The sequence below is a fragment of the Camelus ferus genome, chromosome 12 (genome assembly GCF_009834535.1).
Source record: "Camelus ferus isolate YT-003-E chromosome 12, BCGSAC_Cfer_1.0, whole genome shotgun sequence".
Classification (NCBI taxonomy): Eukaryota; Metazoa; Chordata; class Mammalia; order Artiodactyla; family Camelidae; genus Camelus; species Camelus ferus.
This window is the reverse complement of record NC_045707.1, coordinates 7,926,031-7,952,177: the sequence shown is the minus strand read 5'-3', so window position 1 is coordinate 7,952,177 and position 26,147 is coordinate 7,926,031. Positions and strand designations below refer to the sequence as shown.

The 26,147-nt window shown below is 42.5% G+C and overlaps 1 protein-coding gene and 1 long non-coding RNA gene across 2 annotated transcripts in view; one reads left to right on the top strand and one right to left on the bottom strand.

The window, feature by feature from the left end:
- Positions 1 to 26,147, top strand: part of EFCAB6 (EF-hand calcium binding domain 6) — a 207,689-nt gene that overhangs the window by 14,351 nt on the left and 167,191 nt on the right. Inside the window, 3 exon segments of the mRNA XM_032492388.1 lie at positions 4,900 to 5,045; positions 12,764 to 12,975; positions 19,605 to 19,693. Of these exon segments, the coding sequence (XP_032348279.1) occupies positions 4,916 to 5,045; positions 12,764 to 12,975; positions 19,605 to 19,693 (431 nt within the window). The 5' untranslated portion in view covers positions 4,900 to 4,915.
- Positions 743 to 12,918, bottom strand: LOC116667540. Its single transcript, XR_004324362.1, has 3 exons — positions 12,908 to 12,918; positions 10,561 to 10,563; positions 743 to 821 (listed from the first exon to the last, which is right to left on the bottom strand). It is a non-coding gene; the product is annotated as an uncharacterized LOC116667540 (long non-coding RNA).

The window sequence follows — 26,147 nt, the reverse complement described above, 5'->3', positions numbered from 1 at the left end:
TTGTTCTGCACATTTTATGTCAGTTGAACCATGCAGTGCGTGGGCCTGTGGGTCTGCCTTAATGTGTTTTCAAGGCTCGTTTGTGTTGCAGCATGAATCGGTGTTTCACCCCTTTCTATGGCTGGACTGCAGTCCACTGAGCGGGCAGACTGCTGTTCGCTTACCCACTTACCTGGTGGGGGACCTGTGGGTTGATTCCACTTTTTGGCTGTTGGGGATATGCTGCTGTGAATGTTTGTGTGCGAGTTTTTGTGTGGACATAGGTGTTCAGTTCCCTTGACTATATACCTGGGAGTAAAATTGCTGGGTCGTGTGCTGACTCTGTGTTTCACTCTTTGAGATGCTGCCAGCCTATCTTCCAAAGCAGCCGGCCATTTTGCATCCCTACCAGCAAAGTATGGGGGTCCCAGTATCTCTGCATTCTCGCCAGTACTTGTTACTGTTCATTTCTTTGATCAGAGCCATCCTAGTGGGTGTGAGGTGATGTCTTCTGGTGGTTCTGATTCGTGCTTTCCTCATGATTTGTGAAGTTGAGCATTTTTTTCGTGTACTTGCCAGCCATTTGGGAGAAATGGCTACTCAGATCCTTTGCCCATTTTTAAATTGAATCATTTGCTTTTTATTATTGAGTTGTAAGAGTTCTTTATATGTTCTGCATACTAGATTCTTATCAGATATATGACTGACAAATAATTGATTCCATTCTGTAGGTTGTCTTTATACTTTTGGGGGAGTGTCTTTTGAAGCACAAACGTCTTTCATTTTGATGGAGTCCAGGTAACAGCTTCCCTGTTTGGTTGCTTGTGTTTTTGCTGTCATATCTAAGACATCATTGCATAACCCAAAGTCACAAAGATTTACAGCTGTGTTTTCTCCTCAGAATTTTATGGTTTCAGTTCTTCAATTTAGGCCTTTGATTGATTTTGAGTTAATTTTTGTATGTGCTATGAGATGGGGTCCAGTTTCATTCTTTTGCATGTGGATGTCCATTTGTCCTAGCTCCGTTTGTTAAAAAGACTTTTCCTTCTGCATTGAATGATCTTGCAACTCTTGCCAAAAATCAGTTAATGCTACATGTAAGGGTATATTTCCAGATTCTCAATTCTGTTCCATTGGTCTATATATCTGTACTTATGCCAGCCCACACTGTCTTAATTATTGTTGCTTTGTAGCAAGTTTTGAAATCAGGAACTGCAAGTCCTTTAACTTCGTTCTAATTTTTTAAAGATTATTTCAGCTGTACTGAATCTCTTGAATTTCTATATGAATTTTAGGATACATTTGTTAGTTTTGGCAAAAAAAGGCAGCCAAGATTTTGATGTGCATTAAGTTGTATTGGTCAGTCAATTTGAGGAGTATTGTAACCTTATCCATAAACATGGGATGTCTTTCCATTTATTCAGATCTTCCTTAATTTCTTTCAGTGATGTTTTGTAGTTTCAGTGTATGAATTGTGCACTTCTTTTTGTTAAGTTTATTCTGAAATATTTTCTTTTTGATACTATTGTAAATGGATTTTTAAACATTTTATTTTCAGAGTGTTCTTTGCAATTGTCTTGAACTACAATTGATTTTTGTATATATATTTTTAATTTTGAAATGATTTTGTATATTGATATTGTATCCTACACCTTACTGAACTTTAAAAAAAATTATTTCTAGTAGTGGTGTGTGTGTGAGTATTCCCTAGGATTTTCTATGTACAAAATCCTGTCATCAACAAATAGAGATGGCTTTGCTTACTAGTCTCCAATCTGGAAACCTTTTATTTCTTTTTCTTGCCTAATTGCCATGGCTAGAACCTTCAGTACAATGTTGAATAGACATCTTTGTCTTGTTCTTGATCTTAGGGGAAAACTTTTACTCTTTTTATTCTTTTATCATTAAGTATGATGTTAGCTATTGGTTTTCATTGATGCCCTTTGTTAGGTCAAGGAAGTTCCCTTCTGTTTCTAGTTTGTTGAGTGTTTTTTATCATGAAAGGGTGTAGGATTTTGTGAAATGCTTTTTTGGCATCAGTTGAGATGCTCTTGTGTTTTTTCTTGATTCTATTAATGTGGAATATTACATTGATTTTTTTTCTATGTTATTTTAAACAATTTAAAAATTATGCTCTTTTGTGTTATTACAGTAACTTCATTTAATTAACTTGCCGTCAGCAACTTTTTCATAATATACACTGATTTTTATATATTCAGCCATCCTTGTATTCCTGGAATAAATCCCACTTGATCATGATGTCTAATTCTTTTTATGTGTTGCTGGGTTCCGTACGTTTGTGTTTTGTTGAGGATTTTTCCTGTGTTCATAAGGAATATTAGTCTTTAGCTTTCTCTTTTGATGTCTTTTTCTGGTTTCGGTATCAAAGTAATACTAACCTCATAGAATGTGTCGAGAAGTGTTCTTTTCTGTTTTGGGGGAGAGTTTGTGAAGAATTGGTTTTAATTATTCTTCTCAAATACTTGGTAGAATTCACCAGTGAACCTGTCTGGTCCTGGATTTTCTTTGCAAGAAGTTTTTTGACTGCTACTTCAATCTCTTGTTATAGGTCTGTTTCCTTTTCAGTCAGTTCCAGTAGCTTGCATCTTTCTAAGATTTTTTCCCATTTCATATAGGTTATTTAATTTGTTGACATACAGGTAATTATTCATAGTATTGCCTTATAACCCTTTTGTTTTGTTTTGTAAGGTCAGTAGTAACGTCCTCTCTTTTATTCTTGATTTTAGTAACTTGAATGTTTCTCCTTTTTTCTTGGTCCGTCTAGCTAAAAATTTGTCAGTTTGCTGATCTTTTAAAGAGCCAACTTTTAATTTTGTTGGATTTCTCTATGGTTTTTCTGTTATCAGTTTTATTTATTTATGCTCTAATCTTTATTATGATCTATCCTGGAGAATGTTCCCTGTACACTTGAGAAGAATGTGCATCCTACTGTTGTTGGATGGAGTGTTGCATAGATGTCTGTTAGGTCTAGTCGGTTTAAACTGTTGTTCAACTGTTCCCTTGTTGGTCTTCTGGCTAATTGTTCTGCCCATATTGAAAGTGAGTATTGAAATCTCCAGTTGTTATTGTTGAAGTGTCTATTTCTCCTTTCAACTTTATCAGTTTTTACTTCATGTGTATTTGGGCTCTGTTATTAGGTGCATATATGTTTATTTTACCTTCATTCTTTTTCTAATGCTCTTCCTTTCTTTATGTAGATTTGAGTTTCTGACCCACATGATTTTTTTCTTCTTTCTGAAGAATTTTAACATTTCTTACAAGCAGTTCTGCTGGTGTTATTTCCTCAATTTTTGTTTGTATGATAAAGTCTTTACTTGTCCTTAAATTTGAAAGGTATTTTGCTGGATATAGAATTCTAGGTTGGTGGGGCTTTTTTCCTTTTAATACTTTGAATATTTCAGTCTACTCTTTTCTTTGTTGTGTAGGTTTCTGAAGATTAGTATGTATGCACCATACCTTTTTTTTTTTAATTGCATGTCATAAAATTTGTGTTGAAAACTAGCCATCTTAAGAATATGGCAGTTCTCAAAATCATATTCTCTCTCCTTTCCATGGTTTCTTTGTTTAGTGACTTTTCTAAACTAACTTTGTAAAGTTTGTACTATTTGTAATGTATGGCTGCTGAAGTCCCTGACTGGTTGGCTTATTGATCAGCTTATGATGGGACAGAGCTTTCCTTAAATGCCTGGACACAACAGTCTTCTAGTCTTTGCTGAGGGACTCCGTGTGTGTGTTGGAGCATTCCTTCAACACTCTACAAGGCGGTTGACAGCTCTACCTTGGCCTCCACTTCCTGCTTGTGCAGAGCCTCTAGGTCAGCCAGAGTGACAGCTTAGGGCCTTCCCAGGTCTTCCTAATCCAGCACAGAGCCTTGGACATGCTCACATCCCTTCTAAATCCTCCAGAACATGCGGGAGCTTCTCAAAGCCCCTGTGGACATCTCATTCTTCAGCTTTTCCATTTAAGCTTTTTGGTTAGTCTGTTATTTGCTCCACCTGTTATCCACCCTCTCAGGCAGCTAAAATTTTGAACAACAGTTGCCCCTGAAGTTTTTTCAACAAATGCCTTTTGATAATAGCTTGTTCTTACCGGGCAAACTCTGAATCAGTTCAAATACAGACAGCCTTGTGAGTGGGGTCTTTCAGGACGCCATCAGGTAAGTCACATGATGAAAATTTTCTGATGATGGGGCTCTGAAGGAGCTCCAACCTGTTCTCCACCTTCCAGTGGCTGGCAGGCTGCCAGGGTTTCACTGTGATGGCAGGCTGTTAGTTTCCAGGCTGCTGCAGGTTTGGGGATGAGGGGAGATGTGAACAGGGGAAGTTAAAATCCCACAGAGCTTGGTGTTCATACCGAAATTCTGGTGTCTTTCCTGAATAAGTGCTCCCCAGATTGCCTCAAACCTTTGGTTAATTTCCAGAGTCCTGAAACAGCTGGTTTTTACAGTTTTTGCCAGTGTTCTCATTACTTTTGTGGAGAGGAGTTTTGAGGTCCTGACTCCACCATTTCTGATGCTGTTGTCGCTAGCTCTGCCTCTGACTGTGCTTTGGATGTGCAGTGAGACGCTTTGGGAGAGCTCAGAGAACCCAACTCTCCCCCACGGCCCCCGTCTAAGAAATGGGTCAATGGTAGTTGAGGTGCAGGTGGATTTTCCTTTCCAAATACCTCTTTGTTTTCCCATTTTTGAAGATTGTTGAATCTGCTATAAAAACAAAGAGTCTAAAATCACAATTTTGTGTTCACTTTAGGAATAGTCTTTGAAACATTGGCATGAGGGTCATGACTAGTAGCATTTTTACAGTCCCTGGCTGTCCTTTCAGAAAGGGAATCGATTGGAAGTTGGTCAGGTCTGTCATGTGTGCTTGAAGATAACGTAATCTATTTTGTCTTACACCACAGGGATTTGGTGTGCTCAATGGCGATCGTACCAGATTGGCATACTTTGTATCCTCACACGCGAAAGTTCACACATTTAAGACCTCACTCTTCACCATGTAGAGTGTATTCGAGGAATGGCTTCCAAAATATGTTCAGACCTTCTTCAAGTGAGTACTCCTGAACAAATCACACCAACAGAAGATATCACTGTGTATGTTCAGTGTGTATGAGATTCTGCAAAGGCCTCACACGTCACTAGTCCTCACGATAAAGCTGTGACATAGATTCTGTTATTGTCCCTGTTTTATTTATAGGGAATCTGAGACACAGGTTTCTAAAGCCACTTGCCCAAAAGTTACATAGTTTTTAGGTGGCAGGTTGGGATTTAAACCTAGAAAGTGTGATTCCAGGATCCATGGAATTAACTACTATGTTATTTAGGATACTGCCTCTCTCAGTTTTTGCTTAGTTAATAGTCTTAATTTTTTTGAGTAGTTTTAGGTTATCAGAAAAACTGAGCTAAAGTGGAGAGAGTTCCTGTAACCTCTTCACTCCCCAGCCCGTCTCCCCATCACTCACGTTTGCGTTAGTGTGTTACACTTGTTACAACTGATGAGCCATTATTGATACGTTATTAAAGTTCACACCTTCTGTGTTGTATGTTCTCTGGGTTTTGGTAAATGTATGATGGTGTGTGTCCACTGTTACCGTATCACACAGAGTAGTTTCACAGCCCTAAAAAATCCTCCGTGCTCCGCCCACTCACCCCTCCCTCCCCCCGCACGCAGACAACGTGGTCTTCCTACTGTCTCGGTAGTTTTGCCTTTCTCAGGATGTCATTTAGTTGGAATCCTACAGTCCGTAGCCTTTTCAGCTTGGCTTCTTCCACTTAGCAATATGCACTTAAGGCTTCTTTGTGTCTTTTCATGATGTGATAGTTCATTTCTTTTTATCTCTGAGTAATATTCTCTTGTATGGATGTGTAACAGTTTATTCACTACCGAAGGACATCTTGGTTGCTCTCATGCCGTGGCAGTTATGAATAAAGCTGCTGTAAACATTTGCATGCAGATTTTCGTGTGGACATAAAACTTTAACTTATTTGGATCACTCGGTTTTAAAGCAATAAAATTTGACGTTATAATTTCCCCAAAGTGTATGTCTTTTTATTTGTTCATTCCTTCCTCCCTCTCTTCTTTCACAAACATTTTCTGAGCCCTAATATGTGACAAGAATGTCACAGGTACTGAAGACAAAGAGATGGGTCCGATGGAGGGTCTGTCCTGGAAGAGCTCACAGTCTCGAGAGGGAGAGGAAGAACCCCAAGAGGGTGAGGCCAGTGCCCAGCAGAAGCACACGCGGGGCACTGAGTGCACAGCGCCAAGACTCAGAGGGACGTCACGAACGGCATGACTGGGTTTTGCCTTAAAAGCAGAGGAAAGGCATTCCCGCCAGAAGTCGCCACCTGGGCTCACTTACAGTCAGCGAGACTTTAATCACGTGGCCACAGGCATCTTTCACACGGCCACGAAACTCAGACCGTATTTCAGGTGGCCACGTGATGTGTCTGCCCAAGTCTCAGGGTGTCTGCTCGTAAGGAAAGAAGGGAGAATGGATATCGGGGGATAACTGGCAATTTTCAGCACAAACATTTATCATCAATGATACATCTGTCTCTGTCCACGCCTGCGATATATTTTGGATGTATCTTAGTTTGACTAACCTTCTGACAGTGCAGAGAAGGGGTGAAGTGGGGTTACTGAGTCGGAGCCCTTTCACACTCGTCAGTCTCACGGGCGCCATCAAGCTGCCTGCATGTTGCCGTGCATGACGTTTAAACCTACTTGCTTCTGAGTGTCCTTTTACATCTTGTCCATTTGATACTCAAAACAATATTCTGTTGTGATTTTAAGTTGCATTTCTTGAATGGTGAGGTTAACATTGAGTCTCAAGTTTATCAGGGTTCTGTCTTGTTCTCTTGTGAGCTGCCCTTTCATGCCCTTTGCCCACTTACACACTGTGGGTTGGTCTTTTTAGTTATTTGTATGCGCCCTCTATTTTAAAGGTACTCATCCTTTATGGGCTTCGTGTGCCATCAGTATCTTTTTTCCTTTGTCATTTGATGGTATTTTTAATGGACTGAATTGTTTTTTCTTTTCTAAATAAAAATTATATGTATATTTTTATAAATACATTTAAATAAAAATTATATACATGTATGTAATGTCTCCTAGCACCCCCTTTCCTCTCCAGAGTTGATCATCATCCCATGCTTGGCTGGCCTCTCTTGGGTATGCCATCAGTGTGCACATGTGTGTAGCTATGCACTTGTAAATTTATGGTTACAATTCATGGAGTTAATCTGTGAGCCACAGATATTAGACACCTTGTTTCCTTTTAAGACTTCATTTTTTTTGCTTCGTGTTTGTATCTCTGTTTGAATACTTTCTACTGACCTGACTATATTCACTAGTCCTTTCTTCTGCCGTGGACGTGGTCTGCTGTTAAGCGAATTAAATGAGTTCATCACTTTGATACTGCGGTCTTAGTTTCTAGCTTTTTCACTTGCTTTAAAAAAATAGTTTTCGCCTCTTTGCTGAAATCCTCCACATGTTCAGCATGTTGTCAGTTTTTCCTTAATCTCTTTAACGTAGTTATTATTCTTTGTTTAAATACCTGATCGTTTCTACACCTGTTCTCACCGTGGGTCTCCTAGTGATTGTTTTGGCTCTTGATCAGGTCACCTTTTCTTATTTCACTCATCTTGCAATTGAAAAAGATTTAACTCCAGACATTTGGGTAAAGGACGGTAGAGACGGAGTAAATCATGTTTATCGCCAGAAAAAGGAATGCCCCTTCTGCTTGGGCTCCCAGTGAGATGGGCGGCGCAGTTCAGTCTCTCAGTTGGGCTGCGTTTGGACTTGGCTGTGGTTTTAGGTGGGTTCAAGTTACCCCTGGCTTCAGGTACTTCCCTGCAGCAGGTCTGGAGATCTGAGCACTGGGGAGACGCCAGAGATCTCTGCCTCACAGTCCAGCCGCTGGCTAGCATATGGCAGGGAGCGCTCTGCTTTCCAGCCCACCTGCCACTTTTGGAGAATTTCTGGGGCTCTCTCTTTGTCCTTCGGCTCAGCCCCTAGCTTTGTGCACCTCAAGAGGTCTCCCTCAGCCCTGCCGCCCTGCCTGCAGCTCCGGTGGGCTACTGGGGTGCACGTGGTGAAGGCCCCGCGTGCTTCAGAGGGACTTGCCTTTGTTCCGTACTCAGCCCTGGGGGGCAGCTGCTGCCCACCTACGGAAGGCCCCATGTGCCATGCAGCACGTTGCGCAGCTCTCCTGCCTCGCTCCCAGCTTTGGGGCGCCACCTATGCCACTTGCGAAGACCCCAGGGGACGGGTGCCGACTTGCTCTGTGACTGAGGCTCTCGGGATGCAAATCCACAAGGCTGGTCCACGTGGCTACTATGTGGTTGGTTTCTTCTCTGTACCCCTGTCTAGAATGAAGTTACTTTACTTCCCAAGGCTCTGCAAGGATGGAAAGAGTCATAGGTCTTTTCTCTCTGAGGAGTGGCTGGTCCTTTCTGGGATTTAGTGTCTTTGCACCCTCAGTTTTCTGATAGGTTTCAAAAGCTCTCTCTTTTTAGCTTATCCTACTTGATCTCGTTAGGGTCAGAGTGACGGTCTGTTGTGACTTTCTGTATCCTAAACGGATGTAGAAGATTTTGCCAAATTGCCCTCCAGAACGATTCTATCCGCTTGTACTCCCGCTAGCAGGTTATGCAGTTTGGGCTACTGCTTTCATGTTGAATCTCAGAAGTTACGTTAGGCTTGTGAGATGAAAACTTTTCCTTCAAGTAAATTAAAATAGCTTCAAATCAATATTTTTGGATATTTTTATGTTAGAGTTACTGATTGCAGAGATGGGGCTTCTTGAAAAACAACTGGAAACACACATGAAGAATCTGAAAACAGATTTCAAGATGGAGAATAAATTACCAAGAGGGGTCCCTCTGTGATGCTGGGTGCAGGAGGGGGAATTCCAGGTGGGTGAGCAGAGGAAGGAATATACTGTTCACCAGCTGTTGTGGACTCCCGTGCCGCCACACGTGGATCAGCTGCTTCTGAGGTTCGTAGCGACAGAAACAGAGAGAGAAGCAGGGAGTGGCCCCCGCGCGTCTGGCATCCTCGGGATTCTTCCCCGCCAGGCTCTGTGCCGGTCCTCTTCTCCCTGTCTGCCCTCTCCCAGGTGAGCATCTGGCTCCATGTCCCAAAATACCACCTGTAACGAAACAGCAGCTCTATTCTGACCTCCGTGCCAAGATCCAGGTGGTGTCTGCAGTTGCCTCCCTGACCTTTCCATGCGGACTTCATCCAGCGGGCATCTCAGACACAAACTGGCCAAACAGACCTCCTGATGCCTGGTGTTCTCTATCCCGGGAAAGGGCACCACCCTTTATCTACTTCCTCAAGTCTGAGGAATTAGCCTTGATTTCATTTTCTCTTCACTCCCCTGCCCACACTGTCTCACCAAGCCAATCTCTCAGCGAGACCTTGTCAGCTCTGTTTCTAGGTTGTCACTCTACTCTGTCTCCTCCCCCGCCCCCCGCACATCCAGGGCTACCACCGCATTCAAGCCACAGTCACCTCTTGGATGCTTGGAGCTGCCTCCTGTCTGGAATTCCACCTCCTCATCTCTTGCCCCTGTGTAATCCACCCTCTACATAGCAGCCAGAGTGATTTAAAAAAAAACAACTTATATTAATAAGATCACTCTGCTGCTTGAACTCTCCCCAGCCTTCCCATTGCCCTTGGAGAAAACCTGGGTCCTTGTGCGGTCCCCGAGGTGTCACCCACCCTGATCTCAGCGATCACTGCTCCCCCCACCCCCAACCCCATCTTGCTCGACATGTGCCGCCGTCCATCTGGCCTCTTGCTTTCCTGGACGCATCAAGCTCACCCCTGCTCGGGGGCTCTACACCTGAGGCTCTTCTCCCCGTGGAGGGCATTCTTACTCCAGCCTGTCGGCTGCCTGCCTCATTGTATCATCGAACCACCTAGAGAGGACATCCCGAGCGCTCCATGTTAAACAGCTTCCCAGCTGCCCGCCGCCTCTTTGTTCTGTCCTCCTGCCTTTGTGGCCCTTGCCAGCACCTGCCGTTACCTTACCAGTTATTTCTCTGTTTCTTGTCTTCTTCTCCCCTCCAGAGTCTAAGCTCTACAAGAGCAGACCTTCCTGTCTCCTTCCCTGTAGTGCCTTCAGTGCCTGGAGCCGCGGCTGAAATACCATGGGTACTCCGAAATATTTTGTGAATGAATGAACTCCATGTCCTTAAAAGTCAGTGTTTCAAAGGCTCTCTTCTCCTCTTCCTGCTGGCGCGTTTCCCCCATGGTTCCCACATGGCGGTTTCCACACCTGCCTCTCCAGCCCCACCCTCCCTGACCTCCAGAGACATGCATTCACTTTTCAGATGGGCATGCCCGCTCAGATATCCCAAACTGAGCTCATGAGCTTTCCCATGAACTTTTCTCTTCCAGGTATCCATTGCTATCAACAAACTTCCCCAAACATAGAGGCTTGAAATCACAACAGTTGTCTGTTTTGCTCACAGATCTGCAATTTAAGCAGGTCCCAGAGACGGCTAGTTCCCTGTCCATGTGAGGGAGGTGCAGAGGCTGGGGGCGATTTGACATCCTGGGGTGGAATCATCTGAAGGCTGGTTCCCTCGAGCGCCCAGCAGCCGATGCTGGATCTTGTCTGGAACCTCCGCTGGGGCTGTTGGCCGGAGCATCTACATGCGGCCTCTTGTGTGGCTTCTTGACTTCCTCCCAGCCCTGGTGTGAGCATCTTAAGAGGACCAGGCAGCAGCTGTGGTGCCTGTTGTGACCTTGTCTTAGAAATCACTTAGCATCAATTCTGCCTCTAGTCCCAGACTCACCCAGAGTCAAGGGGAAGGAACACATGCCCCACTCGTTGATGGGAAGAGAGTTAAGATGCTGCTGTAAGAAAAGCATGTGCGGTGCGCTCTTGTTGCGGCATCTTGGAAAATACTGTCAGCCCCATCTTCCCGAATTCCCTTTCTCAGTGAAGGATGTCGCCACTCACCCAGCCACCCACGCCGGACACAGGAGCTTTATCTCTTCTCCTATGTCACCCTGCACATCAAATCTGAAGATTCTGTGGACTTTCCTCCTCTATTCTAACGTATCTTGTATTCACCCTGGCTTTTCCCTCAATGACCATCACATCAGTGCAGACCTCTCTCGTTACTTGCCTGGCAGGCTGTGATCCCCCAGCATGTCTCACATCGTCCTCTCCTCCCCTTTCTGTTTCTCTCCCATGTGATACCAGAGTAAAATTTAAGAATGAAAACTGTGATGGCATCCTGTACCCAGGGCCCAAAGCCAGAGGACAGGACCGCCCGGGATTTGGCCCCTGCTGACTTCCCCGGTCTCCTCTCCCGGCTGATGCCCGCTCTGCTCACCCCCCTGTCTGTCCTCCACAGCAGCCCACTTCCCGCCCCTCCCGCTCTCAGGGAGCACAGCACTGCAGTTGAAGTGTCACTCTTGCCTCTAAGATTTTCCAAGGACCTTCATCCTGTCACCCCAAAGCAACCCCTCTGTGTTCTGGGTCCCCAGTGTATCCCAGTTAAGTGATCCTCTCCCTCGAGGAGGCTGTGGGCCTCATGAGCAAGCAAGCGTCAGGGGAGGTGGGCGTCAGCGATGCCACATGCTTTTTGGGAGGTTAGGGCACACGGCAGACCCTCACAGCACGGTGCCTGTGGGGGTGCTGGCCCACTCTCTGGTACCACCTCAGACAGAAGATGGCTCTGGCATCCTACAGCTGTGAGGACAGCCCTCAGGGCCTCTGGGAGGGCCCAAGGTGGCAGTTTAAGTCTATCATCTGGCCCAGGACACTCTGAGACTAAAGCCACCACTGACCTCATGCCAGAAGTTTCCATAGCTTGATAAGAAATTCTCACTGATAGGGAAATAACTAGAGTTAGTACAGAGTTAGGGCTCCTGCTTGGGAATAATTTGACAGCAGGTGAGGCGATGTTAAAGGTACTGAGCATGTCCAGAAGTTACTGTGTAAGACAGAGGTAGGCAGTGAAATACGGTCACCAAGCCTTTGCAGTCTCATAAACAGTATCAGAGATTTACCAAACCACCATCGTGCTCGGCCGCCGCTTTCCCTCGTGGGTCATGAGATACTGAGATGGAATAATCATGTCTTCCTGCTAACGACACTCACTGGTACATGAGTTGATTTGTAGTTACTGAATCTACTTGCTTCTACAGCTGTTTTTATCTTAGATGGAGGGAAGGGAGGCTTCAAGTGTTACTTCAGCTTCCCTTTGGTGTCACAGGGACCCTGGCACCTAAACCATTACAGCCAGGACTCTTTTTCCTCCCGAGAAGTGCAAGCCCCTGAAAGCTCCTTAGAGCTCTCTAGTGTCCAGCTGACCTCACCTCTTCCTTGTCTTTGAAAGAGTAATGATGTAGACTTAAGAATTACATGTTTTCCTTCAAAAATTGGCACGGGGATGAAAAGTGGATATAATAATTTGAAGATTTATTTGAGATGATATTGATTCTTAACTAAATTTTATCCCACGATCCAGGTTTTTCACTTGTAATGAGACAGATCCTTTTTAGGGAAGATTATCTTTGCCTTTCTTTTCTTTCTAATGTTATTACTATGATTTTATATTGATTGAAATATAAGTTTCAGAGGTGAAAAAAATGACTGCACATTTGCAAGTCATCTACTTATAAACCTAGATATGGTAGAAGAAATACAGTTTTAGGAGTTTGATTCTAGTCCACAGTGAAACAGTTTTTAGCATCTTAGCTTTAAGCATGTTTATTAAATAGCCGTCTCTCTTTTCTAGCCACAGCTGTTGCAAATCCAATACTGTCATCCTTAGATGTTAAACGGATTATATTTCAAAAAATTACTGATAAAGGAGATGAGTTGAAAAAAGCCTTTCACCTGCTCGACACCAGTAACAACATGACAGTGTCAAAGAATGAACTGAGAAGAATCATCACAACCTTCCTGCTGCCTCTCACCAGAGAACAGTTTCAACATGTGCTGGCTCAGGTAACTGCAGAAAAGATGCTGCAGATTAGAGGAGCGTGTGACCTAGTCTGGCTTCCCCCTCCACTGCCCCAAATAAAGTTTTCTCACAATCCACTTAATTAAATTCTGGCAATTTGGGATGGTCATCATGTACTTGGGGCATATTTTTGTGTGTAGCACTATGACAGCCTTTTTCTTTCAGTTTTTTTTTTTAAGGCTTCCATATAAAGAGTATTTGGTCAACTTATGTTTTGGACCTTAGCATTTGCATTCATCCATGCCTCAAGTGGTTATTGTACAACTACTGTACGCTCAACCCAGCACGGAGCAGGCAGATAGCTTTTGGCCATTGTTTCTTCAAATATTTTTCTTCCTCATCCTCTCCTCTCGCAGACGCTTTGGTGTTGTCCTGCAGACCCCGAGGCTCTGTTCAGTTTTTAAATATTTTCAAGGTACAGAGTATCCATCCATCTTCAGGCCCCCTGGCTCGCTCTTACTATCTCCATTGCTGTGAAGCTCTTTCAGTGAACATTTAATTTCAACATTGTATTTTTCAGCTCCAGAATTTTCATTTGGTTATTTTTTTGTAATTTCTATTTATTTACTTCGATTTATTTTTTTCAATTATAAGCATATTTTTTAAAAAGTCTGAGCATACTTAGAATAGCTACTTAAAGATCCTTAATCTGATATTTCTAACATCTGGGTCATCTTAGGTTTGGCCTGCTTTGATTTTTTTTTTTTTCCCCTTAAACATTTCTCTGGTTCTTCATTAAAAAAATTTTTTTTTTCTTCAGGGGAGGTAATTGGGTTTATTTATCTGTTTTTAATGGAGGTGCTGGGGATTGAACCGAGGACCTTGTGCATGGTGAGCCCACACCATACCACTGAGCTATGTCCTCCCCCTGGTTCTTCATTGTTGAGTGTAGTTGGGTGATATCCCGACCAATGCTAGCCATTAGAAGTATAATGTGGGCCATATATGTACTTTTAAATTTTCTAGTAGCTACATTACAAAAATAAGAAAGAAATAAGTGAAATTTATTGTAATATTTTTACTTAACCAAATATATCCAAAATATGATCACATTTCAACATGTAATCACTGTTTAAAATTGGTAATAAGGTATTTTACATTTTTTTTCTGTGTGCTAAGTCTACAAAGCCTGGTGTATATTTACACTTATGGCAGACCTTAATTCTGACACTAAACATCCATTGGAAATACTGTCTCTATTTTTAGATTTCGTAAAATCTGCAACTGAACTACGAGATTCTTACACCCAGTTGTTCAAACTTAGAAGTTTTCCAACAACTGAATTAATTTTAGAATTTAAATTAACTAGCGTCAACTGTAACAGCCGGGCCAGTTCATCAACTGCCCTCCCACACTTCAGGCGCTCGGGCGTCACCTGCGCGCGGCTGCCCATTGACGGCGCTGGGCGCTGGGCGCTGCGGGCACAGTGCTGTGGGGGCCCCGCTTCCGTTGTGCTCCTCCAAGACTGTCTGTGCTTCTGCTTTGGCAGGAAGTGAACTTGCAGGTTCGGTCTCTCTTGCTGGGCAGTCACTCAGCTCTTTTGTCTTTAGCTGGGACTCGTTGAGTCTGACCTGCACACGCGTGGTTCAGGCATCAGCTAGAGACCCGGACACAGACAGTGGGTCTCCTCCCCGTCTCTCTCCTGTGAGACCCCCCCTCACATTTTTAATGGCTGTGCTTGCTTTGGGTTCTGTGTGCTGGGTCTTCGGGCCAGAAAGACGCTTAACACTTTGCAGAGTCAGACGTTATTTTGCAGTGTTGAGCGGATGTTTCCAGATGCCGAGACTCGGGCTTTCGCCTTTGCCGGGAACGTCACAGAAGAGCTGCTGGATTCTTCTCACTGCAGCTCGTAAGGCCCGCGTGACTTCGGTCTGCCCATTACTGCCGATGTTCGCTTTGGCCAGCCGATTAAGAGGGGCTCTTCCAGCTCCATCTGTCTTTCTCATGGTAGAGTACTCTTCATCCACTTTGTAATTAACAGGAGTTTTGTGAGAGACGCTTTGAATCTGTGCATATCTGCCATTCCTCACCAAACTTGCATTTACTCATTATGTTTGCAGGGACTCAAGACTTCCTATTTTATTAAGTGGGTTATGATTCGTTACTTTCATTATTTATTTTGATGTTTAAATTATCCCTAAGTTAGCCAGCAGGAGCCTCTTCATGCTGGTTTCTAGGTCCTTTGACACGTCCCCATCATTCTTCGAACACTTCCTTGCTTTCTGATGCAAGACGTTCCAAACTCACGTGTACTCTCCCTGCCTCAGCTTTAGAATCATCCATTTCTCCAAAGAGCTCTGGTTCCTTTTAACGGGAAAAGGTACCCAGAATCTGGGGTCTGGGCACGAGGGCTGCTCATTGCCACTGGATGCCACTGCCCCAGGCCCTCCAGGTGGGCAGAGCTCCAGGGGATACATTCCCCACCCCAACGTGTACCCACACATGTACATCTACATCCATTTCTATATCAGTCTCTCTATAGATTGAAAACCATGAGTTCAAACAATACCACCAATTCTCAGCTAGCGCTCCAGGGTTCATTCTCATTTTCTCACCTTCCGTATTCGTAACTACCTTTTCAGACCACGAGAAACTTGGCTTCTTTTACTCTCAGTATATTTAATTCTTTGATCAGTCTCCCTGGCCTGTGACTCCTCTCCCGTCTCCAGCACTCCCCTTCCCCCACGTGGGTGCCCTCCTCACCCAACTTGGGCTCACACACTGGTCTGGACCTCCATGGCTCCCATGTTGCGGACACCATTCTTCTCTGCCCCGTCTAACGACTTTAGGATGGAATTGTTGGGGAACAGACAGGGAAGAAGGGAAAGGAAAGAAAGATGAAGAGTTTTCTGCTTCTTTAAAAATGTTTCCCCTTTATTCACTTCCAAAATTTCACAAATAGTACATTTTGATTCTTTCACATGTCACCCTTTATTGTATCTACATTTTAAATTAAGGCTTTATTAAAATACAAGTTATGTATCATAAAATTCACCATTTAAAAATGTACAAGTTTGTGGTTTTTAATATATTCACAGAGTTGTGCAGCCGTCACCACTATCTGATTCCAGAACATTTCATCGCCCCTGAAGGAGAGTTTGTATTCATTAGCAGTCACTCCCCCTTCCCCCTTCCCCTGATCCCGATGATGGACGTTACGTCACAGTAGATTCATACAAATGGAATAATACAATAGATGACCTTTAGTCTCTGGCTTCTTTCACTAAGCATAATGTTTTCAAGCATGAATAAGTACTTCTTTTAATGGCTGAATAACATTCCATTGCATGGATACACCACGTTTTATCACCATCTGTTGAAGGACCTTTGGGTGGCCTCCACTTTTTGGCTTTTGTGAGCAATGCCGCTCTGAAATTTCACGTACAAGCGTTTACGTGGACATACGTTTTCACTTCTCTTGGGCACGTACCTAGGAGTGGAATTGCCGAGTCACGTGGTGATGTTCTTTTGCTTTTAAAGAACATTTGTCCTCGCAAACATTGCATCAGTTTCCTCATAAACTTGATTTCACTGATACTTTATACCAAGTGGAAAGTTAAAATATTATTTCCTGCTAATGTCTCCCTATATTCCTGATCTAATGTTAATTAAAAAATTTGACAACCTTCCCAAGCTAACCAGCTCTTCAGGAAGAGGGAAAGTACACAAAACGTGAAATGTGTAGCCATTTTCAAAAGCTACATCTGTTTTTAAAATAAATCACTGAGAACTGTAGAACTTCAGAGACTTTAAGAAGCAGGTTCTGGTAGTCTATCTTCAATGATAAGCATGTTTTTCTAGAACCTTCAGCCCCTGTGACCATGTTTAGCCAGGGAGGCTGGCATGCGGTGTATTTTCAGGAGTCCGGGTTCACTGGGAAAGAAGGGCCGGGCTGCTCCTACAAATCCCGGGACTTCTCAGCATGTGCGACTTCTAGATCTTGTAATGACTATTCTGCGTGGTGATACAAACTTTCTTTTCCAATGGTTAATAAAAGCCTAACTGGAAACGTATAAAACTGGTAAAATATTTCACAAGCAGCTCACCTTTAAAATTAGAAAACAATTTTCCTATTACAGTGAATTTTAAATTTCATTTCAATGTTTAATTTTCAAGTTTTAATTTTATTTTGAGAGCCACATCAAGAATGTTTGGACCTCGGGGTGTCATGGTGACTGAGGATCAAGGCAAGAACGATGAGGAGGCATTGCTTGTGACCTGCCCTGCACCTTAGTTTTCACTGACAGTAATAGGAATTTTTAAAAAATGTGGCCTCAGTCTCTGAATATTAATATAACACTTTAAAAGAAGTTGAATTGGTGAACAGATTCCAGAGAAGGAGAACAAAGTCCTGTTCTCGTCCTAGTGGTTGTGCCGGGCTGGGGAAAGAGAAGTCTTTGAAGACACCTGTCAGCATACTGGCGTTCATTTACAAACCACGCTCCCCCAGCCCCAGCCTAAGAATTTGCTTTCAGTGATTCATCAGGGGGCGGCTTTGATTCTCAGACGTTTTGGCCAGAATCACAAATACTGGAGAGGCAAATCCTTAGCAGAATCTCTCCTTTTAGACTAAATTCTTGGGTTTTCTAAGGGCTTAGTTTTGGAGACAAGTCATTGCAAAAGTTGTCTGCCGCCTCAGAATTTGCATTAGATCATAAGTAACAATATGGAATACCACGAAAGCTTCAACAGGTTGATGGACTTTTTTCTTTTTTTTTCCCTTCTTTCCTCCCTCCCTCCCTCCTTTCTTTCCTCCCTCCCTCCCTCCTTCCTTCCCTCCTTCCTTCCTTCCTTCCTTCCTTCCTTCCTTCCTTCCTTCCTTCGCTTCTTCTTTCTTTCTTTCTTTCTTTCTTTCTCTTTCTTTCTTCTTTCTTTCTTTCTCTTTCTTTTTTCTTTCTTTCTTTGCTTCTTCTTCTTCTTCTTCCTTCCTTCCTTCCTTCCTTCCTTCCTTCCTTCCTTCCTTCCTCTCCTCTCTTCTCCTCTCTCTCTCTCTCCTCTCTCTCTTTTTTGCAAGCAGGGTGGTTAGTGTAATGGGCTCTGAAGTCACAGATTTCTGTGACTTAATGACTTAATGGCAGCCCCAGGCAGGGAGGTCACACCTGTGCTCTGAAATGCAGAACATTTCAGCATCCTCAGGAGGTGGTTTTGGGTTAGATGAGTTAAAACCGAGAGCAGCGCCTGTGCCCGTTTATAAAGTGTGAGCTGTGCAGGCGTAAGTTTCTTCCCTTCCTCGCGAGCGCTGTCACCACCGAAACGGTGAGGGTACCCAGCCTTGGAAACTGCACACTGCACCTGGTCTTGCCCTTCTTCTGTAAGATTAGGGGAACTTTGAAGTGTCTGCCCAAATTATATATACTAAAAAATGCCCTATCAGAAATAGAAGCGCTGCGTGTCCTTTCCAGGAAAAGGCTCCTCAGAGGCCCACCCTGTGAACCCCTCTCCCTCTGGTCCCATTTCCTAGTTCTGCATGTTTTAAATGGTAAAGAGGAACTCGTCCTTTGGGGAAGACTGAGGTAACCGTGCTAGGCTTTGAGGCTGGAAGTTTAAGCGCTAAGTCAACTTGGTTGTATAGGGTTGGGGGCCGTTCAGCTCTCTGGGAAATCGTACTTTGTGTATTTGCATGAAGCTTAGTAAAGTATATTTATATTGATTATGTATTTATTTTAATTTTAGTTTCATGATACTCTTTGGGAAATAGCTATTTTCACTTTTTTAAAAAATTGACTTTTTATTTAGAAGTAATTTCAAACCTCCAGAAAATTTGTGAGAATAAGAGTAATACAGATAATACCCATAGAACCATTACCCACATTTGCTGGTTGTGAGTGTTTCATCTCATTTGCTTCTCCAGTGCACTTTCATTATGTGTGTGTGTGTGTACAATATATGCAATACGTAATGTGTACATAATGTTTTTTTCTGACCCATCTAACAGGAAGTTGCTTGTATTATGGTTCTTTACTTCTAAATACTTCAGCGTGTATTTCCTTAAGAATAAGAACTATTCCCTTACATAATCACCGTACAGTTATCAACTTCAGTAAATTAAACTTTGAGATAATAATGCTTTTATTTAATCTGTAGTCGTACTGACCCACTTGACCCAATGATATCCTTTATACAATTTTAAACTTAAAGTTGACCTTTTTTTACCTTAAAAGCATATGAAAGTTCACATGACACTCAGAGGATAAATTGTGCTGTGGCCTCAGACTCTTGGGAAATATATTTGTGTGTGTGTATATATATATATACACACACACACACACGTATACAAAAATACCTATATATATATACAAAATATATGAGAATATGTTTGTACTAATTTTACTTTATTTTTTGGATAGATCTAGATTTTAGATAATTTGGTAGACTACTTGTTGACTTTTAGCTGAGCAGAGATGAGATGACTTTTAGCAGAGCAGAGATGAGCGTTCTGGCATTCACGCTGTTTGTGCCTGTTGTGCTGAGGACGCGTGTCAGCTCAGAGCCCTGGGTTAAACACTGGAAGTGTCACTGGAATGCCCACCCCCGCGTCGTGAGCCTGCTTGTGCTGGCCACTGCCCAGATCCAGAGTCTCTGACCGGCTGTCATTCTTCTCGTTTGCGTGTAGATCCCCCTCACCAGCTCTGGCGCCGTTCCGTACCTTGAATTCCTGTCCAGGTTCGGTGGAATTGACCTGAATATAAATGTTATAAAGAGGTAAGTTTTTTTCCTCGTATGAAAATGTGAAATTTGGAATGGTAAGAGTTAGGACATGAGGTCATGAGAGCTGATCATGTCAGCAGATACGTATGGGAGATGTGAGGGAACAGCTTTGTCCACATAGAATTTAATGGAGTTAATCCTCAGTCTAAAATTTACTTAGAGAAGATTCTAACATCTGTATAGGGTATATTTCAGACAAGAGAAATAATACTGTATTAAGAATGGAAACATAGCAAATTAAAACCAGATTAACATATTTCATATGCAGTGTATTTCAGATTTGGAAATAAGGAATTTTCACTGAAGTAAAAATATTAAGATGCCAAATTTAAAATGTGTTTCTTATATACATTTTAAGTGTATTTCTTTGGAAAGCGATTATATTTTGGTAGCTAGAAATAGATGAAACATTTTTAGAAAGAACTTGGTAGGAGCTCCTTTTTATTTAATAGCTGTAACATGAGCGTGGGGCTCATTTGCTTTGTTTGCAAAACGAGTGTTCAAGTCTGAACCTTAATGTCTCTCTCAGCTGTAAAGTTCTTTGATTCTAATATGTGATTTAGGAAATACTGTTTTAGTAAACAAATTATTGACCCAGATTATCTAACTCTAAGTGAATAAGCACCATTTTTTTCAGGCATTATGTAAATGATTATAAAAATTAAATTGGTCCCAAAATGTTAGCAAGTTTTGGTATTATAGCTTTTATGATTGAATCCGTCGTGGATGCAGCTTAGGTGTGAGAATTAGTGCAGCAGTGGGGCGGGGGAGATGGGGAGTTGTTCAGTGGGTGTGGAGGTTCAGTTGTGTAAGATGAGCCAGTCCTAGCTATCTGGTGCACAGCAGTGTGAATGTACTTAACGTTACTGAACTGTATGCTTAAAAATGCTTAAGATGGTAACTTTTATGTCATGTGTTTTTTTACTACAATGAAAAAAAGAAAAGAAAAGAATTAGTGCAGCAGCTCACACAAGAATGACAGAGTATTAGCCGCTCCATGATCTGGGGCTTCTTTGTGCTCTGATCAGTTGATGCTCCATATTTGGTGGACAAGATAACTTCCAGGTTCATTCGAAAGAGTGACTGGTCATTATATAGGCTGCATATCCATATCCTTGACCTAAAACCATCCCCATTTGTGGGGTAAGTTTGTTGGATGGACAGTAACCTAATTTGAATATTCTTTGTTGAAAAAAGCTAAACAGTTGGAAAAACTGAAAGCAGGAGAGTTCCTTTTTGTTTGTGTTTAATTGTGATACCTCGGTCTAATAATGAAAAGTATGATAACTTACTTCCTTAAACATAAAAGGCTAAATATTTAAACTAAAATTTTCTGACTTATTCTGAAGTCAGAAAGATTTCTTAGTCTGAAAGATTTCTGACTTACTCATGAAGTTAAATTCCCTTTATTGTTGGCCATGCATTATAGTGCATAAAGACATCTCTTCTTAGTACTATGGCAGGCTATCTCCATGAACAACACTTCCATTGAAAACAACTAAAATGGTGGATAAAAGGTAAAATATTTTAATACATTAGTGAGCTGGCAAAAAAGTAATTCTCAGAGGCTATACATGCAGTAAAAATTGGAATCCAGAGAAGTAAGCTTTCTATAAAGCCAGCTTTTTCCCTGAGGGTATTGGCCAAATCTTGATGAAGTTGTGTTTCAGTTTTGTTGGCTATTTGGAGTGAAGGGGACAAGAGACAAGGCTGACAAGATCTGCCCAAGGTATTGGAACCTAATAGAAGACCAGGGCACATACTGTTGGGACCCCTATACTCTCTTGCAAGGATAATTTACAAATATAAACTCACATCACAGAGGGCACAAGGAAACCTACCTGTTTCAACACTGGCATTGGGTGAATAGGGGAAAAATTGTAATCACAAGTTCATTTTCATGAAAATCTGTGCCTAAAATAATGCTACCCATGTGGTCTGAAAAGTCTCAGGCTAGGAACTTACTTAAAACTGCTCTTGGACTGGGTGTGCCCTCTGTAGAGGAATTCATCTACAACGTAGCCCTTGTCCAGGATGTCCAGAGGTAATATGTCATAAAAAACAATCTTGAAAACCATGAGGAAACAGAACGAGGCCTGCAAGCAAATAACAATAACACCCAGTAGAATCAGATCTCCAAACACCTGGAATACTGCAACCATGAGATACAGAATCTAAAACCAGTGTTTTACAGTCTTTAAAGAAATGAACGGATGGATTCAATATATGAATAGGAAACAAGAGGCAATAAAAATAAAGATTTAAAGACGTACAATATAGAACTTCTGGCACTGAAGGATACGATTATTGTAGAATAAAATTCAGTGGATGGGTGAAAGTAGTGGATTAAACACAGCTGAAGAGAGCATTTGTGGAGTAGAAAATAGATCTGAAACTATTATCCAGAATGCAGCACAGGAAGGCGGAGAGGTGCGAAACATGGAGGTCAGAGGTAGCTAAGCGCATGGAGGGTGGGAAGAGGGGGCCTCGTGATACGTCCTATTGGATTTCCAGATACCTAAGAGAAAGAGTAGGACAGACTCTGTATGTGAAGAGATAATGGCTGAGAATCTCAAGCCAGATAAATAAAAAGGAATGCCTGTCTAGATGTGTCACATGTATCACAGTGAGCCTGCAGAACATCAAAATCAAAGAGAAAATACTAGAGGCAGTGAGATGAAAAACAGAATTGACTTCAGAGGAGTGACAGTTGGACTGACACGAATGTCTCAACAGTGACAATCAAAGGTATGAGATTGTGGGAAAAGCTCCTCGGTGTGCTCAACTATAATATTTGCCATCCTAGAATTCTATACTATTTTTGTAAGAATAGAGTGAGAGCTTTTACTGTGGGAACCCCTGGGAGCCTCTCCTCCTCTTGCCCTTGTATCTGCCCGTCCACTGATACCAGAGTATTTGCAAAAGGAAGATACTTCTGGCACTCTTGCCTATGGTGTTCGAGGTTACCTTTGACTTAGATCTTGTAGACTTTCTTCACACTGATTTGTATTAAATGAGGCCACCTTTGCACTGCATTATCTGCTTATTAGACCTGGACTCAATCCTAGGACACTGACAGAGTTGTAGTTCAAATTCCCTGAATTCGTGACAGTGGGACTTACTATTCTGGTCACAGCCCTTCCCGTCTGGAAATATGGTTTGAGAGGTCACATTTTGTATCAGCCAAAACTTAATACCCTTGACAGCATAGAGTGAACACAACCCAGGAAATGTGTGCCATCTGTTCTGCCCTGGCCATCTCAGCCTTTCCAGAACTGTCTGACATAAGGAAGTTCCTGAATGTCTGATGGTGGTTGATTAAGGTTGGAGCTAACATGAAGATTAAAGAGGACGTTTTGTGTCAAAAGACATTTAAGACCTAGAATGATACCAAAAAGTCTATGCCTCTGAGGGTATGAGAGCTGGAAGGACTATTGTGGGCTATTTATCTACCATGGAGGCCCTCACGTCATCTATAATAATGTTAGTATCATCAGTAACCCTTGAGAAATATCCAAGGAATTATTCTACTTAAAATGAGAAAATCGAACCTTTGAGATTTGCTTCTGATGGATGTGCGGGGAATTCCTGCTTATGGGCCGAAAGTGTCTCCTGCTTTGATAGGTCTGTGTGGCTCTCAGCACAGTGCTGCCTGCCTTGAAGGACAAGCACAACCTTCCAGGCACACAGCAATCAGAACAGAGGTCAGGAGAAGCTTTGGGAAGCTTTCTGAGCACCACGCGATAAGGTTCACTATTCTGAAGAGCTTACTGAAGAACCTGAGAATTACGCTGAAGCTAAATTCATTCACAAGACCATATATTGCAAAATTCTTTTGCTGGAACAGGTACCACAAATTCAAGTGGATAAAGCAAATCACAGCAGCAGAGTGTTCGTCAACAGAGCAGGTGTGACGTTAACTTGAGGCAGGTAGGCTGGGGAGGCAGAGAAGAAAGGAGGAAACAAGGCTTTTGGCCAAGAGAAGCGGGATTTGGAGGGGGAGATTGCCGCAAAGAAACAAGCAGCTAAAGGAACTCCAGAAAAGAGTTAAGACGTTCAAACAAAAGAAAAGGAGCGTTCTGCGCCTTGAATCTGTGTGCCTCTGTAGGTCAGTCCAGTTTGGACAGCTTGTTTGAATTTCTGAAGATTAAAGACATGATGAAAGTCAGTGAGAAACATTTAAAAAAACAGAGACATTTCAGACAAAAACTGAGGTAGTTCACTCCTGCAGATCTTGACTAAAGGAAATTCTAAAAGTTGTGCTAAAGGCAGAAGGAAAGTGATCCTCCTGGGGTCTGCAGGGCCCTCTGACCTGGCTGTCCCCACCCCCCAACAGGCGCACTGCTACTTTCCTCTTTGCTCACTGTGTCCCAAAGCCAATGGCCTTCTTGTTGCTCCTGTCTTAGGGCCTTTGACAGGTGGTTGCCACCGTCTGCAGTGCTTCTCCCCAGATAAGGCTGTAGGTCACTCTGCTCACACCCATGAAGTTAACACAGAAGTGTGATTTTCTTAATCTAGAATGTGAGCGCCGTGAAGGCAGGCAACTTGATCAGTTTCATTTATTGATGAATGCCAAACCCCTAGGACACCATTTGGCACATAGTTGGTGCTTAATATATATTTATTGAATAAGTGGATGGAAAAACAGCAATGACAACCAACAAATGACGGTCTACAGGCAGCAACCTGACATGGATGTAATATTGAGTGAAAGAGGAAGAGACAAACGAATGCTTCTGTTCATATGTGAAGTTCAAAAACAGACCCACTGAATCCTATATTGTTTAGGGATACATATCTAGGTGGTAAAATTGTAATAAAATAAAAGTAAATGCTATCAGAAGAGCTAGGATAGAGGTTACTACCAGGAGGAGAGGAAGTATGATTGGAGGAGGGCAGATGTGGGGCTCTTTGTGTTTGGCTTTACGCCTTGATTTGAGTAATTGTTAAACAGGTGTTTGCCTTAATTGTAATTAAACTCTGCAAATGTGCTGTATGTACTTTTCTGCATAGAGGTTATACTTCATAATAACAATTTAAAACTCAATGAATTGAATAAACAGATTAGACATAGCTAAAGGAATGAGTGAACTGGAAGATCGGGCAGGAAACATTAGGCAGGATGCAGCACACAGACAGACGGTGTGATGGAGCCTCGAAGCCCTGTAAGGTCTATAAGCTCTGGAGTAACGAGGGATGCTGTGGGCTAAGAGCCAGAGGAACAGTGGCTGAGGATTTTCCAGAACTGAAGAAAGGTACTATTCCATGGATTCAAGAAGTCAAATCTCAAACAAGATTAAAAACAGAGGTGAGGGCAGAACCAGAGACCAAGAGGCCAAGAGATCTTAAAAGCTGCCAAAGGGCAACATCTGCACAGAAGTGACTTCTGAGTAGTCACGCTGGAAGCCAGGTGAGGGCGGATTAATGACTACGATGTGCTGGAAGAAAAATCACTGCAATCCTAGAATCGTATACCTGAAGAAAATATCTTTCAATATTGTTAATACTGAAATAAAGACATTTATTGAAACAAAAGTGGATTTGGCCCCCAAACCCAGGACAAGTAATTCTAAACATGTACTTTAGGTAGAAGGAAAATGATCCCAGATGGAAGGTTTGAGATAATGCAGGAAGGAATTCCAAGTGAAGCTGTGTAGTTAATGTGAATCCCTGCTGACCACAGGGAACACTCGTGACTGTAGGAAATAATGATGGCTTCTGGAATCCAAAAATAGAATTAGAGCACATGATAGTAGTAATATATAAATTGAGAGGAGGGACTGGAGTTAAAAATCTAGAGTTGTTACACTGTCCAGTAGGAAGATGAAAGTTTGGATTAACTTGAGACTGAAAAATATGCTGGTTGTAATGTCCAGAGCAATTACTGCAAGCTTAAAAATGCGTGTATAACTCCCAGACGTACAGAGGTACAAAAATGGAATGATAAAGATGGAATCAACCCAAAAGAAGGCAAGAAGCAGCGGAGGACAGGTAGAAATCCGGAACAAATCAGTCAATAGAATAAAGAAACCTCTTAAAAGACAAAGCTAGCAAACAATAAAATCCACTAAAAGAAAAACCTAAATGTTAAGTTTATAGAAAGGTTAAACGTGAAAGGATTTAAGAAGACATACCATTCAAATAAATACTCATCTAGAGAAAGCTGGTGTCACCAAGTTAACATCAGGCGATAGCCGGAGCTCCCCGGAAGCAGACACTGAGATGGAGGTTGGGGTGCAGACTTTCCAGAGGAAGCCCTGGCCGAGTGCGGAGGAGGGAGCCAGGAGGCTGGGCTTGGGAGGGTGGCCTCCTGGCCTCCCGGGCAGGGAGGGACGTCTCCACTTCCCCAGTGGATGGTAGGTACACAGGCATGTCTGACTTTCATTCCTTAAACATATGTTGCAAATAGTGTTTTGTATCTATTCAATATATAATTAAAATAATATTA